We start from the raw sequence: 16,164 nt of genomic DNA, 5'->3' as shown, positions 1-16,164 counted from the left end.
TACGATCCACCGGAAGTGGATGTGCACAAAGATTGCTGAAACAGATCGGCTAAAATAAATAAAAAACAAACATGTTAGGGAACAAAAACTGGCTTGTTGATTGGTGCTTCTCTAATAATTTATATTATATATAGTCAATCATATCACTTTATATGAAATGTGTTACTCCATCTGGAGCAATATTATTTCGTTTTTGTGTAATTATACTATTATCATAAAGTGTTTATTACCTCTTAGGCTTCCTGGAAAAATGGATTTAACTGTGGACTTATTTAGCGCTTATTTTTTAACATTAAGGGGCGTTTTCCCGGACAGGGTTTAACCTGGTCCCAGACTAAACTGCGTGTTTGAGCTGTCTTCATTTAAAAACACCTTGCACTGACATATCTTTTATATCGGTGCCATTGTTTAGTCTCAAAATGCATACCACTGTTGTCTTTTGTAAGAAATATTTGCAAAAACTACTAATATAACTAAGTTCTGGATTAATCTAATCCCTGTCCCGGAAACCGCCCCTAAGGCTATTAAAGAAAGCTCCAAAAAATCCCAAAGTTAATTAAAATGGCGAAAACCTAAATGCATAAATTTGTAAACTTCTAAAATATACAGTTTCTATTTATGCATTCATAAAAGTTTTCCTCAAATCTGTATTCTTACAGAAAGTATGTGAATATTTCTCTGTATTCAAACATTTTGTCTGTCTATAAACCAGTTAAACTAATATATGCATGTTTATCTAATATATAAATATGTTTGATTGTGAGCATGGAGAATTGTGATTTTGCTGTTAGAGATCATCAAGAAGTTTTTACATGCAGGTAGTTAATGCTTAACATGTTAATGTACAGAAAGTGAAGAAATATATCTAGGCTTCTCCAGAATCACTTATTTTGAATATATTATTTTGCATTTAAGCTGTTCTTGACTTGGTCACAAATTTCAACATTACTTTCTTATGGTCATTTATATTTGTGGTTAAAGTTTCTCCAGTTGGTGGAGTGTTTGTTTTTAAAGACCAGTTCCTCTCCAATCAGGTGCATGTGTTTTCTGACTCAGCCGAAAGCTATCTGCTGCCATTGGTGCACACAAAATGCTGCAAGGTGTGTTTGTTACTACATATAGCCTGTTTCCATTACCCAATATACTGTCAAAGCTCTTCACTGCTCTTGAGAAGAAATTTTCAACACTTGTGAGCTTATCACTGACTGGAGAAATGCTTGCTTTAAATGGAGTCGATAAAAAGGACACCGGCTGATTTTTAATTGGAGTTTTTCCCAGATATCTTTTTTGTGCATTTGGACTGTTGAATGGTTTGCATGTAGTGTCTATTTTTCCATCAGAAGAGGAATGTTTCTGCTCCAGTTAACTCAAACCTATAGTCTGACCCTCACAATAGGGCGATCTCAGTCAGGCTAAACGTGGACGGCTTGTTCCTCTTTCTAGCTTTCTTTTTTTGAATTATTCATATGACTCATGCTGCTGAAATCCAGTATAACACACAATAGTCCTTCAGTATGAGATTGAGCTCAAGAGACCTTCGGTAGTTGCTGTGTTAATGCGGGAAAGCTTTGTGTCCGAGGGAACGATTGAGGATGTGAGGGTCATCCACCAGGACTTATGGAGGGTAAGTCGGACTGTAACAGTCAAGCTACTTTTCTTTTAAATGTAGCTAAATAAGTGCCGGGCTCCTTTAAGACATCCAAGGGCCACGTGCTTGTGTTTAGCTGTGTTATGACAGCGAGTCTGTAAACCGGGCGGATGTGTTTTTATAAACGGTTGCTAGGATTTTCTGTGGCTTGTTTGTGCTCTTTGTTTTGCTTCGCTTTTGGTTTTGGCTTGTTTTGTAACTATTTTGTCGACTCAAATTTGAACTACTTGAAGAAAATGAAGATATTCATTGATAATAATGAAATTCACATGACCAATGTACCCGAGGGATTTTCTGAACTGACACCGCTGTTTTGAATATTATATTTTTATATGTGACCCTGGACCACAAAACCTCTTAAGTAGCATGGGTTTTTTGGAGGAATAGCCAACAATACATCATATGGATCAAAATTATAGATTTTTTTAATGCCACAAATCATTAGGATATTAAGTAAAGATCATCTTCATGAAGATGTTGTGTGTTTGTCAACTGACATGCACGGATTTATGTACTATTTACTGACATGGGTTCTGCCAAATTCTATTTTATTGTTGTTTTAATATATTACTATGCATTTGGTTTGTTTTATATGTTTACCTGTACAGCACTTTGGTCAGTCTGCTGACTGTGTAAAACGTGCTCTATAAATAAAAGAACTAGAACTAGAACTAAAAGAACTAAGATATTTTGAAAATTTCCAACCATAAATATAAAAAATGTATTTGTCTTTAGTAATATGTGTTGCTCAGGACTTCATTTGGACAACTTTAGAGGCGATTTTCTTAGTATTTAGATTTTTGCCCCCTTAGATTCCAGATTTTCAAATGTTGTATCTCAGCCAAATACTCTCCTATCCTAAAAAATACATCAAGCAACCTTATTCATTCAGGTTTCAGATGAAAACATTGACCCTTATGACTGGTTTTGTTGTCCATGGTCACATATACAAGTACACTAAAATAATCCTTTATTGCAATTAGGGATGCTAAACAATTAATCGCGATTAATCGTTAGCAGAATAAAAGTTTTTGTTTACATCACATATGTGTGTAAACTGTGTATAATAAATATGTTTATATATAAATATGAACACATTCATGTATAATTTTAAGATTTTTTTTTTATATATTAAGTATTTATATTTATATATAATATTAATTATACATAAATATACAAATGTATATACACATGTAAACATTTCTAAAACATATACATGCATGTGTGTACATTTATTTATACAAAGTTATTATTCACAGTTCACACACATATATGATGTAAACAAAAACTTTTATTCTGCTAACGATTAATCGCGATTAATCGTTAAGCATCCCTAATTGCAATGCATACATTAAACAACAGACACCACACCAATAGTTCATTAGTATTTAACTCTTTTCTCGCCATTGTTGTGTTATCTTGTCAATTAAGAGAGAGCTTTCCCTGCCAATGACGCTTCCCTGACAAGTTTTTATGGTAATCTTACCACATTTATAAAAAACTGAAGCATAAACTAATTTAACCACATTGTAAACTCTGTGTATGTTTTGATGATTGCTCTGAATATGATCTTTAACAAAAAACAACATTTTTACAAAAATGCAATTATTTCAGCTTTTTGCTCAGAATTTTGTATTTTTAATATTTTCCCCCATTTTGTTTTTTTATTTGAAAGCAGATGATCTGTTCTTTCATTCTATATATTGTATGTTTATATATTTATACAAGAAAAATTTCCTGGAAGGCATTTTGTGAAAATCCCAAAAATGCTGGTGGGCAACCTTTTAAAAAACGCTGACGGGGAATGAGTTAATAAGTAATAAGACTCTTGTAACAGGGTTTCCCGCAGAAAATGTGTTAGTTAAGGTGGTAGGGTTGTGCCGGTGGGCGGGCCAGGGGCGTGGCAATCAAAGGGGCTAAACGTGTCATGATGAAAATATTTTTATTTAAAACACTCAAATTAAACTAAATTTTGAAGAAACTATGACAGAAAATGAACACATACTAGATTATTAATGAATTAAATGTTTTATCAACAGGCTAGTTATCCTCCAGACAGTGACGGACCATGTCTTTCTCTCATTTCGGCCATGTGGCGCGTGCCCGCTCGAGGTGTGAAGCGCGTCCACGCTATTCTCCGAGATGCACTTGACAACCTTTTGTGCAACTAATTATTTTTTTTTTTGGACGACCTAGTTAAGGTGGTAGGGTATCCCAGCTTAGGTGGGCCGCCCGAACTGAAAAGTGCTGCGGGAAACCCTATGTAACAAGAAAATTTCTTTTTTGTAGTTGATTAAAAATGAAAGTTCAGTTTTTAAGTAAAAAAATAGGAAAATCTAAATTCAGATTTTGTGAGTGATTTCTCAACTAAAAGTTTGAGAAAGTTTGAGCAACTACATGTACTGTATTCAACAATTTTTGCTTCTAAAACTGCATGCATGTTAATTATAAACAAATAAGAAACCCAACTACATATGAGGAGTTTGGATGCAAAAACCTCTAAGTGCCTCTGACATTTTTTTGGTAAATTAGCATATTTATCAGCCTCTTATGTTTAGGTTCAGTAATTTCTCTTTAATGGCAATGAAAATGTTATTAGTCAGTAAGTTAAATGCCTCATTTTCAAAAATGTCACTTTAGTCATTTCATTGTGTTTAACAAATCTGACCGTCTTTCACTGCAAAACCTGCCAAATGTATGCAAACGTTTTTGGCAAAAAAATCTCCACTTACAAAAAATCCACTTCATGCAACCAGAAACATGATGAATGTCAAAATGTAAAAATAAAGAAACTGAACTGTGATCCATGTCACTGCCACATTAGAATTGCATTAGGGTCCAAGTACTCACAAGAGACGTTTGAATATGATCCACGGGTGTTTTGCATCCATTTCATCTTCCGTGCACATTGAGGACTGTTGTTTAATATCATTAACTCATTTTTGACTGAGGTGGTGTTTAGTGGCTTTTGAATCTGAGCTTCTTGTTTTCTTCAGGGTCCTTAACATCCCAGATGTTGTAGGCCACTTGGTACCTTTGGGAATTGTTTCACTTTTACCTCCAAAATATTTTGCACTTTTTTTTAAGGGTGGTAGTCTGTAGCTTAACAATGTAGTAATGCTACACCTGAGGTGGCTTAGGTCTTGATTTATGAATCGGATCAGACCTTTATTGGGCTTTTTTGTGTCTTTAGCTCCAGAAGCTCCTGACTGATCTCCCTGATGATATGCTGGAGGACAGTCGGGATTGCTCCTCACCTGAACTTGACCGCTCCGCGTGCAGCCATCAGGGAGATGACAACAGGTAAAGATCACTTATCAAAACTCATATTAATACTTGGGTTTTATAAAATGCATGTTGATGTGTATGTTCTGTTTCAGATCACAGCATGCTTGGAATGTGCCACAATGGGAGCCTCCCAGAGTTTCCAATGAGGGAGTGAGTTTCTTAATTTTAGTACTGCTTTTACTTAGCGTTGCACTTAATTTCCAGCCCCCTTATCATCTTAGGCAAGGTTTCTTGCATCTTCATATGACTCTTTTACTGTATCTAAGATATTCATATGTAAATTACCTCTGTTATGATTGGCTAGGGTGGATGTGAATGAAGAATTTCTGCCACTTATTTTTCCCTAAATATTTTGTTTGGAGCTTTTTGTTTTCCATTATATGCATGCTTAAGGATATTAAATGAGTACAGTATACTATCAGTACAGTTCATCATGTTTAGTTACTCTCCTTATTTACTGTAAATGTCTTTTGAAGCACTATGAAGATCAAGGATCTTACCATGAAGAAGGCTATAACCCTCATCAACTCCAGATGGGGTCAGAACATTTACAATCGGTCTGGAGCACACAGAACGGCGAAAATGACCAATACCAGAGCGGAGACTATGCCTATTCATCCGCAGGCACGGATGAGTCCCATGGCCCTGACTTTTCCACTGGGGATCGGGCAGACCAGGACCCTCTTCATAATGAGATGGGTTACCATGCAGATGATGTCCAGAGAAAAGGACCAACCTACGGAGTACATAGCAATATCAGAAACCCATTCCAGGTAGATGTCTACAATCTTCACTGTATTAAATGTATTTAGCCACAGACAATATGCCCAATGTAATGTTTTCTAAAATAGCTTTATTATGGTGGCATGCATTACATTTAGTGGTCAACTACAATGTGTTTTTTATTTATGGCTGATATTGAGAAAGTAGTGTGGCCGATATGAGGCTCATATAACACAAATGTAATTACAGTAAATAAGAGACAAACACAATGAAAGAAAATTGCTGAAACACTATACATTTTTATTAAGCATAAAATTTATAAACACACCCTATTTAAGTACTTAAAAAATATCCACAAGACGTAATGTGGATGACAGATTTTTCTGCACACGAGAGTGTTGTTGTGTGTAACACAACGTAACTTGACATTATAAAGTTAATAATAATTGTTCATTTTACTGTCTGTAAGACTTTACATCAGAGTTTCTTTTCATTACGAACAACAAATTTAAAGGGATTTAAATTTGAAAAATATGGTCATTTTCCAGCTCCCCTAGAGTTAAACATTCGATTTTTACCATTTTGGAATCCATTCAGCTGATCTCCGGGTATGGCGGTACCACTTTTAGCATAGCTTAGCATAATCCATTGAATCTGATTAGACCATTAGCATCGTGCTAAAAAATAGCCAAAGAGTTTCGATATTTTTCCTATTTAAAACTTGACTCTTCGCAATAATATTACGCAGGACCTAAAAATAGTTCCTTTGTTTACTTTCAATAGCAGGGGACTATTTTCGGGCACTGCGTAATATCATTGCACCTCCTGCAGCCATGTTACGGCAGCAAAGTCCTTGATTATTATGCCAGAATGCGAGTATAGTTCCTAGCCATATCTGCCTAGAAAATTGCAACTTTTAATTTTCCGTCGGTCTTAGTACACGATGTAACTACAGAAGAGTCAAGTTTTAAATAGGAAAAATATCGAAAACTCTTTGGTTATTTTTTAGCGCGATGCTAATGGTCTAATCAGATTTAATGGCTTGTGCTAAGCTATGCTAAAAGTGTTACCGCTAGACACGGAGATCAGCTGAATGGATTCCAAAACGGTAAAAATCAAATGATTAACTCTAGGGGGGCTGGAAAATGAGCATATTTTCTAAAAAAAGTGGAGTGTCTCTTTAAAGAATAGAAAGCTATATCTGGGGCAATAAAAAATGATCTGCAGATAATTTCAATTTTACAAATATCGGCCATTGCAATATATCGGCCTACCACTAATTACATTATTGTATTAAATTATATAAAATGTTTTAGATTTTTGCATATGTATTAACTATGTGCTTTGTTGAAGTGTTTTGATAGCAGTGTTGCTGGAAACAAACCCGCTGACCAGTACAAGGCCAGTTACCATCCACATCAGCCTTCCAACCAACCAAAGATGTTTAATCCTCATGCAGCCAATCACAACGGCCACTTCGACCAGCTTCAGAGGGACTTCCTGGACTCAACACAAAGTGAGTTACTTGAGATATTTTACAATTCTGCGACTGAACTTTAAAAGCACGACTATATTGTAACTTAAATGCACATTGGTCAGATACAGCAGATGGTCAACAGCTGGCTCAGATTCAGGTTTTGAACAGAGCTCAATCCAGACAGATCGAAGAGCTCGAGCAGAAACTAGAGGACTGCAGGAGGAACATGAGATATCTGGAGCACCAGTTTGCCATTGTCAAAGGTCAGAGGAACCACATTAATACACCCTTTGATATTGATTTTGGGTGCTTTTCATTTCTTATGTTTGCTTTAAGTCAGATTTTGGACTAATTGACCAAAATTTTGCATTCGTTTTTCTAATGCTGTTCATCTAGATGAGAGGGACGGTCTGGTGATGTCACTGAAAGAGTCGAGTGCTTTAGTGGAGGAGGGGAAAGAGAGAGAGGCTCAGCTGCAGGCCAGAATCAGATCTCTAGAGAAACAAACCCAGGCTCTCGCCGAAAGAGAGCAAGAGGTACGGGAAAGTGCATGTAAATTCCTCATGCTAGACATTAACCGTACACAGCTACTACATCAGGATAGTCTGACAAGTAAATGGTGTGTGTGTGTAGAGCGTGAAGCAGCAGCATGCAGCCAAGGCAGCGATGGACAGCATGCAGCAGCAGATGATGGAGCTGTGCCGATCGGACACGCTGACGCGATCTCGCGAACAACATGACAGAGACACAGCGGCCCTACGGGAGCAGCATGAAGCCAGACTGCTTGCACTTCAACAGAAACTAGATGCCCAATCACAGACTTTGGAGGAGCAGGTCAGTGTGTGTCTGGATGTATGCATTGCTTTGGGTTTGACATCACAACTAAACCAATAGCAAAACTTTAGCTGTGATCCAATTCAAACGCTGGATCCTTCGTAGGTTAACTGCTAAACTGTTCACTTTAAATGCTTATATCTTCTGTATGCGAATGTTGATTCTTACCAAAATGCTTTTTGCATAGTTGTGTTTAACACATGAAAACGTCTCGGGTTACGTATGTAACTGTTGTTCCCTGAGCAGGGAACAAGACGCTGCGTCTCCCTTGCCATACTTCCTGCGTCCCTGTAACGCCGTCTTTGGCAATATTTCAGATAGCGATATTCTTCCTGGCTCCGCTTCACCCTGTCTTTGTCGTTAAGCCTCATCATTGGTTGAATTTGATATACACATTCAGACGCACTTACCCCTGGTGTCCCCAAAGTGTCACTGCAGTGACGCAGCGCGAGTTCCCTCGAAAGGGAACTGTCACAATATATCTAAAAAAGTAACACGATGTAACCTTGCTTTCACTTGGAATGTGTCCCCACATTTAGTCCTTGAATTTGAGGATATAGGACCTGGAAAGTCCTTGAAAGGTCCTTGAATTTGAAGTTAACTAAGGTGTGGGATCCCTGTTACTAGCCTTCGGTCATCATTATGCTGTGACGCAATCGTTCTTGGATTGCAAACCCTACGAAATGGGACACAGCTTTTGGGTTAAGGCTGTCTGTTTGTCTGACCGATTGTAAATGCAAATGGGCCTCCAACCCTTTTCCTGGAGGGCACCTATCCTGTAAATTTGAGTTCCAACCCCAATCAAACACACCTGAACCTGCTAATCAAATTTTTCAGGCATTCCTAAAAATTAGAGGGAGGTGTGTTGGAGTAGTGTTAGAACTAAAATATACAGGACAGGTGCCCTTTTAGGAACAACGTTGGAGACCCATAGTCTAGGGCATGGGTCTCCAAACTAGTTCCTGGAGGGCACCTGTCCTGTAGATCCCCAAAAACATATACTACTAACTAAACTGTAAAACCTCAACCCCTGTGAGAATTTTTTATTCTGTTAATACTTTTGAAAACACTTTTAAATACGAATTTAGTCTAAGGTTTATAGAAAAATTCAATCGTACACCTTTTATTTAATCTAAAAGTTATTAAAAAACTAAACCTGGCTCTCACCAATAACATAGCCATAGGAGCTGGCATGACATTAAAAAGGAAATGAAAAAAGATCTTTAAGCGTAGACACTTATCATTTGTAACATGTCCGACTTGTGAACAGAAATCACTGTGCGAGTAATGCTCAGAAGTGCATTCAACACGCTTCGGGTGATATTATCACATTGCTGTAGGGATTTGACCGTGTGTTTTTGGCAGGCTGAAGCAGGCCGACGTCTGCTGGATCAGGTCAGACAGCTGGAGCGTCAAAGAGAAGAAGATCAGATGGACAGAGCTTCAGTTATCAACACCCTCACACAGAGACTGGAGGAGAGCCAACAGCAGTGTGCCAAACTTCTCCAAACTGGTGCGTCTCATCTTATGACTGCTATAGTCTCATGGGCCATTACATCGCTTTTGATCTCAATTTAACCTTTTAAAGAAACAGTTCACCCATAAATAAATATTGTGTCATCATTTACATAGGCCATATTCTATTCCTTTGAGGTGTTATTCAAATTTTTTACGCCAAAAACAGCTGCAATTTTGTTTAATTACGTTTTGCTAAACAAAGTATAGTTGTTACTCTACTGTTTAATGCCTTTAGTACATATTCATCTGTATAATGTGACCCTGGACCATCATAAGTCACACGGGTATATATGTAGTAAAAGCCAACAATACATTTTATGAGTCAACATTTTTTTTAATGCCAAAAATCATTAGGATATTAAATGTAAATCATGATCCATGAAGATTTTTTTATATACATTTTCTACAGTAAAAATATAAAAATCATCAGTAAAATGTGTTGCTAAGGACTTCATTTTGGCGATTTTCTCAATATTTCAAATTTTTTTCACAGATTCCAGATTTTCGAATAGTTGTATCTCGGCCAAATATTGTCCTATCCTCACAAACCATACATCAATGAAAAGCTTGCACTTCAAAATATGATTTTCAAGAAAAAGTTTTCTTAGTATTTTTGTCTTGTTTTCAGTAAAAATATCTAAAAAATCTTAAATAAAGATGCTTTTTCTTGATGAGCAAAACGACCCAAAAAAATAAGTCTAGTTTTTATGCCCAACATTTCACATTTAAGTGATTTTGTGCATAAAACAAGCAAAAAAATCTGCCAATGGGGTAAGCAAATTTTTTCTTGAATTTAGTGTTTAAGAAAAATGTTCAAGATTTTTTGGCTTACCCCATTGGCAGATTTTTTTTGCTTGTTTTATGCACAAAATCACCTACATTTATATTTTTGGTCTAAAAACTAGACTTATTTTCTTGGGTCGTTTTGCTCATCAAGAAAATGCATCTTAATTTAAGAATTTTAAGATATTTTTTACTAAAAACAAGACAAAAATACTAAGATTTTTTTTTTCTTGAAAATCAGTTTTTTTGCAGTGTATTTGTTCAACTATATTTCAAAATTACCCGTATGACCAGGTCCAGGGTTACAAAGGAGTAAAAATGTCTCGCAACACAGAGACATTGGCCGGAGTGGGCTTAAATGCTATATACACTGCAAAAACGACTTTCTTACTTAGTATTTTTGTCATGTTTTCAGTAGAAATATCTCAAACTAAAACTTCTTAAATCTTGATGAGAAAAATGAACTAAAAAATATGTCTAATTTTTAGACAATCATTATACAATTTAAGTGTATTTGTGCTTAAAGAAAGCAAAAATATCTGCTAATGTGGTGAGAAAAATATCTTGAAATAAGTTTACTTTTTTCTTAAACACTTTTCAATTCAAAGAAAAATTTTCTCACCCCATTGGCAGATATTTTTGCTTGTTTTAAGCACACATTCACTTAAATTATATATTTTTTGTCCAAAAACTAGACTAGACAAAAATACTAAGTAAGAAAGTCATTTTTGCAGTGTAGTGCATAGGCTGCTATTATATGTAAACGTGGGCAATTATATGTTATGTATAAATTAATCTGATAATGTAACCATAATGATTGGTCGATTTTGCAACTTGGTTTTAATAAATGGTCTGCAGGGACTAGAAAGGAAATACTTGTGAACATTAGAGTATGCCTGTATATGTAATGAAATGCTTTCAAAGACATTGTTTAAATATTCATAAGCATCTTTATTCTCTTTAGGCTCTGTGCAAGAGATGAGTCAGTTACAGATGAAACTACAGCAGGCCCTGTCTGCCCGAGCTATAAGTGAAGACATCAACAAAGCTCTGCAGGTTGGGAAACCCTTTTCTTTGTGCTTCGTGACTTAAGCAGCCCATTACAGTCAGAATTAAAGCTACTTTTCTCTTAACAGGAAGAGCTGACTGAGTTAAAGGAGCAGATTAATCTGTACGAGTCTGCCGTTAAACATGGAGCTTTTACTGTTGAATCTAATGGAGACTTTGAGATCCAGCTGTCCGAGTCCTGCATCGATCTGGGGATCAAGAAGTCCAAGTGGAGAAATGGACGAATACACAGGTAACGTTATCTCTTTTAAACAAGACATGCAGTTCTTAACGGATGATGAGGGATAATTTGCATGCAAGGTTTGCTAAGCAGGGTTTGAATCCTAAATTATATAAACTAAAGTAAGGCCCTGTTTACACCTGGTATTAAGATGCTTTTTGGCTGATCGGATCACAAGTGGACGACGTTAATACAGATGTATCATGATTCACGAAGGAACGGGACCCAAGTGCTGGTAGATGTTGAACTCAAAAAAGGGGTTTATTCAACTGAAAAAGCCCATGGGGGGGTCAAAAGACAAAAAATCAACAATAACTAACTAGACCAATGCTGCGTTCACACCAAACGCGAATATAGGGTCTAGCGCGAATGATTTCAATGTTAAGACGTGTTCACACACGTCTGAAGGTCTCGCGGCGCGAATGAGGGGTTTACGCGAATCCACACGATTCACGGGGCTAGTTCGCACAAATGACGCAAATTAAGCGTTGCCGCGGGAAACGCGCAAGTTAAAAATTCTGAACTTTGGCGGAAAACCGCGTCGTGTTAACCAATCAGAAGCTTGCTCTAGTAGTGACGTGATTACAAGAACCGAGCGGATCACAGAAGCCCCTCCCATGACGCGAATTTTCGCGTGAATGTCCCGAATGACCAAAATTATTTTACGCGCGGCTTTCACGCACCAATGAAGCGAGTAAACTCAAAATGTTTAAGTGTCCAACTATGCATGAATAGCGTGTTTTTGTTATGTTAAAAAGTGAATAATGATTGGTCATTTTACTGTCTGTCAGATTTTGGCTTCACATTGAGTGACACTGAGTGTCTTTTTTATTAAAAACATAAAGTTTAAGTAAGATTATTAACTGGCCGATTAAAATACATTTATTGACCGATGCCGATAATAAAAAAAGTCCAAATGTCGGCCTCTGCATTATATTGTCCTATCACTAGTCGAATGTGTTCGAGCAGCCACAAAAGACCACCTATTGATCTAATGTGTGATGTATCAACTATAATGTTTTTCCTTCGGCCCTAAACGTTGTGCTACATGTTTACTAACAAGACAAGCAGCCGTTGCTGACATAATATTAGTGTGCGTCAACTTTACCTGTCATTGCTTACGTTTTAATGAAAGCAGAGGGACCATCCCCTCGAAGTAATCAGGAACAAACCGTTTTGGGTTGGATTAAACCACCAGGTGTGAATGGGAGTGTGTCTCTATTGTCCACTCGTATTAATATTGTTTTCAGTGTTGGTCAATCGCATCACAAGGTGTTAACAATGCCTAACAGTCATAAAACGATAATCACACTTTGTTCTCCAGTACGCCTCGCATAGCAGACATAGGAGATTCTGGACTGCCGAAGGATGATGTGGTACGAGAGCTGAAGAGCGAGTTACAGCGCTGCCTGAGTCACCTCAAAACCAAACGTTTGAAGATCTCCGAGCTTCAGGAGGAACTGCGGAGCTCCCAGACCAAAGTAGAGCACTTGCAGACGCAGCTAGAGCAGGCTGAGAAGACTGCAAGAGACTCCAAGGTTAAACTTATTGCACTCCCTGTTTGTTTAGCTTGCTTAGTAAAATCTAGTTCTTATACTCTGTGCTTATACTCATGCTGCAGGTAAGGGAGAGCAGCTTGGAGAAACACCTGGAAACGTCTAACATGGCTGTCGGCCCTCAGAAAGAACTCATTAAACTGCAGGAGGAACGCCAGCGTTTGCAGGACAGAGTAGAGGTCAGATTTGGTTTTTGTTCGATCTTATTTTTAAATTATCTCATGTAGCATCATTACCAAACTTTATGAACAGCTCACTAAAGTCCACATGAAATCAAAGCTTACAAATTTGTAGTGAAGTCAATCTACAAAAAGACTTGTCTTCGTAATCTTTGATCAAAATCTGAAAATGTACTTCCTTACGGGTTTGCATTCCTTTTCTGACAACATCAGTTTGACGGTTTGTACCATAGACTGTAAAAAAAAATGGACGACGCCCGTTCGCTTTCTTCCATTTGGTGAAAAGTGAAGCCGCCAGTGTCCCGATATGGCGCTGACATCTTGGGTCTTGAGTCTGCGCAGTAGCGTTTTCGGGACCAGTCATGCATTGCGCAGTAGTGAGCAGGAAGTAAAGCCGCAAAATCAAGACCCCGCACTCGCTCTCGCAGAATGCGCATATCACACGATATTACAGCTGTCAATCATGACGCCACACCACCGTTTTTAAATCATTAAATAACTAACTAAAAACAAACTTATTTTAAAAACAAACATTTGAATTTACATCAGCGTGATAAAAACTACAGTAAGCGACAGAAACCAGCTTTGGAAAAAAGATAATTGAAGTGTAATAAATTTTTTTAGTTGGTCTCAAGTCCTATTGAATAACATGGGGAGGCGGGGTTTATGACCTATACTGGGACCAGTCACTGGGGGACGATCGAGACGTTTTGGCTTCCCTTTTCAGGGCTTGTGCGGCACGTTTGGTTTGGACAGAAGACATGTTAACCCCTCCCCTCCAGCTGTCAGTCTGCTGCCAGCTCCAACTCTGATTGGTTTTTGCATTTTTTGGTCTAGAAGCCTAATTTTGGTCTTGTTTTAAAGAAGACACTTTAAAGTTTTTTACGGAAGTGTCTGGAGCTGAAAATATTAAATAAGAAAAAAATATTATAGCAGTTTAAACTTATTGTAATAAATAAAAATAATGCAACATCATAGTATTATTTTATACATACAATTATAAAAAAAGAGGTTTGTGTTGGTTTGCTGCATACCCTTGTCACAAATTAATAAATTACAGTCACTGCATTATTATTACTGCTAAAAGGTTTTGAAATATGAAAACTACATTCTAAGACCTTTTTTACAATACCATATATAGTTTGTCGTGATAGATTCATATTTTTCATGTTAAATGTTAAAGTAAACTCAGGGGTCCCGGGCACGGGACAGTGCCAGTTAATACACCTTAAAATGAAAAGTCTGTCATAATTTTCTCACCCTCAAGTTGTTACAAACCTTTATAAATGTCTTTTTTTCTGCTCAACACAAAACATGGAACAGGGGCACCATTGACTTCCATAGTAGGAAATAAAAATGTTATGGAAGTCAATGGTGCTCCAAAACTGTTTGATTACATACATTGCTCAAAATATCTTCCTTCGTTTTCAACAGAACAAAGAAATTTATTCATGTTTGTAACAACTTGAGGGTGAGTAAATGATGACAGATTTTTAATTTACTATCCCTTTAAAGGTGGGGTGCATGATTTAAAAAAAAAAAAAAATTTTGGAAAAGGGAGTCGGGCCGACTACCAAAACACACTTGTAGCCAATAAGCAGTAAGGGGTGTGTCTACTAACCGACATCGTTGCCTGGGTTGCGTATGTGTGGGGCGGGTCTATCAAAAGAAGGTCCAGATACTATTGTGATAGGGGCGTGTTTGTTTTAGGTGATTTCAAATGTCAATTGGCTTTCAGAGATCATGCACCCCGCCTTTAAGTTTGTAGTCTTCTTTTATAATGTAATGGCCCACTTCACTAGTAAGAAGATGTGTGTGAACTATAGGCTCTGGAGAGGAGAAACCAGGAGCTGAAACAGAGCGAGGAGAAGGTAAAAGCTGCTAATTCTGAGCTCTGCACCAAGATGAGAGAGATGATCCAGGAGCTGGACCAGGAGAAACAAGAGGCGGCAGAGAGGTGAGGAACAAAGCGATGCAAGCTTAAATGTGGCGTTAACAGCGCATAAGGTCATGGATTTGAACCCAGGGAACACACATACTGATAAAAGTCTATAGCTTGTCGGAGCCGATGGTGTAGTGCGCAGCGCTCTGACATGTGATCCTTTCGCACTTTCGGCGACCCAAGTTCGATTCCCGGCTCGTGGTCAATTGCCGATCCCATACCCCTCTCTCCTCCCTGTACTTTCCTGTCCTCTCCTTACACACTGTCAAATAAAGGCAAAATTGCCAAAAAAAAAAATTTATGTAAAATGTAAAAGTGTATAGCTTGTAATGCACTGTAAGTCGCTTTAGATAAAAGCGTCTGCCAAATGCGTAAATGTAAATGTGTCCGTAGCTACAATACGAAGGAAATAGATTGCTGCAATAAGCTGAATGCTGCAATTATTGGTTAATGGTTACTAGCAGCAAGGTTACCTACTTTGGTAACTTGCAAACAAACACTTGTTCTTGTCTAATAATTGAAGTTTATACTCATGTCCCAAATTATGCACAGGTATGAAAGGACTCAGCAGCAGTATAGAGATGACGTCGTGAATCGTGTTCGGGCGGAGCTCTCAGAAGAGCACTCGGCTCACGTGGAGCAGCTTATCAGCCAGCATCAGCAACACATTCAACAGCTAGAGTACTACACCTCACCCTAACAAAAAAAGATAATTATTTCCTTTATAAACAATGACTAGAGCTATTTCTATCCACAGGTCAAAACTGGCCGACCTCAGTCAGGAAATGTTAGCCGTGCAGGAGTGCTACATTTCAGTGTGTAAAGAGAAGGACAAACTGGAAGAAAATCTCAAGAGCAGGCTTGAAGAAGAGAGACGATTGAGAGATGATGAGGTACTGTATGCTTCTGTTTCTGATTGGTTGGCTTT

At 37.6% G+C, this 16,164-nt stretch overlaps 1 protein-coding gene across 5 annotated transcripts in view; it reads left to right on the top strand.

Annotated features, from left to right (window-relative positions):
• The window catches only part of cep152 (centrosomal protein 152), a 28,870-nt gene that overhangs the window by 1,976 nt on the left and 10,730 nt on the right, over window positions 1–16,164 (top strand). For 3 of the 5 annotated variants that reach the window (XR_010545175.2, XM_073813311.1, XM_065292126.2), the window contains exons 3-17: window positions 4,842–4,951; window positions 5,029–5,086; window positions 5,413–5,709; window positions 7,013–7,175; window positions 7,259–7,399; window positions 7,533–7,672; window positions 7,770–7,970; window positions 9,336–9,483; window positions 11,236–11,327; window positions 11,408–11,571; window positions 12,884–13,097; window positions 13,181–13,294; window positions 15,121–15,251; window positions 15,789–15,917; window positions 15,994–16,129. Coding sequence is in view for 4 of the 5 variants with exons in the window: in XM_073813311.1 (XP_073669412.1) it covers window positions 4,842–4,951; window positions 5,029–5,086; window positions 5,413–5,709; window positions 7,013–7,175; window positions 7,259–7,399; window positions 7,533–7,672; window positions 7,770–7,970; window positions 9,336–9,483; window positions 11,236–11,327; window positions 11,408–11,571; window positions 12,884–13,097; window positions 13,181–13,294; window positions 15,121–15,251; window positions 15,789–15,917; window positions 15,994–16,129 (2,238 nt within the window). In the remaining variant the exon portion in view is untranslated. Of the gene's footprint in view, window positions 1–1,128; window positions 1,625–4,841; window positions 4,952–5,028; window positions 5,087–5,412; window positions 5,710–7,012; window positions 7,176–7,258; window positions 7,400–7,532; window positions 7,673–7,769; window positions 7,971–9,335; window positions 9,484–11,235; window positions 11,328–11,407; window positions 11,572–12,883; window positions 13,098–13,180; window positions 13,295–15,120; window positions 15,252–15,788; window positions 15,918–15,993; window positions 16,130–16,164 lie in introns of those variants that run through there. The other 2 variants (XM_065292128.2, XM_065292127.2) reach the window with 2 other exon arrangements.

Source organism: Paramisgurnus dabryanus, chromosome 23 (assembly GCF_030506205.2).
Source record: "Paramisgurnus dabryanus chromosome 23, PD_genome_1.1, whole genome shotgun sequence".
Classification (NCBI taxonomy): domain Eukaryota; kingdom Metazoa; phylum Chordata; class Actinopteri; order Cypriniformes; family Cobitidae; genus Paramisgurnus; species Paramisgurnus dabryanus.
Note: the sequence above shows the minus strand (reverse complement) of the source record. Positions and strands in the feature narration are given on the sequence as shown.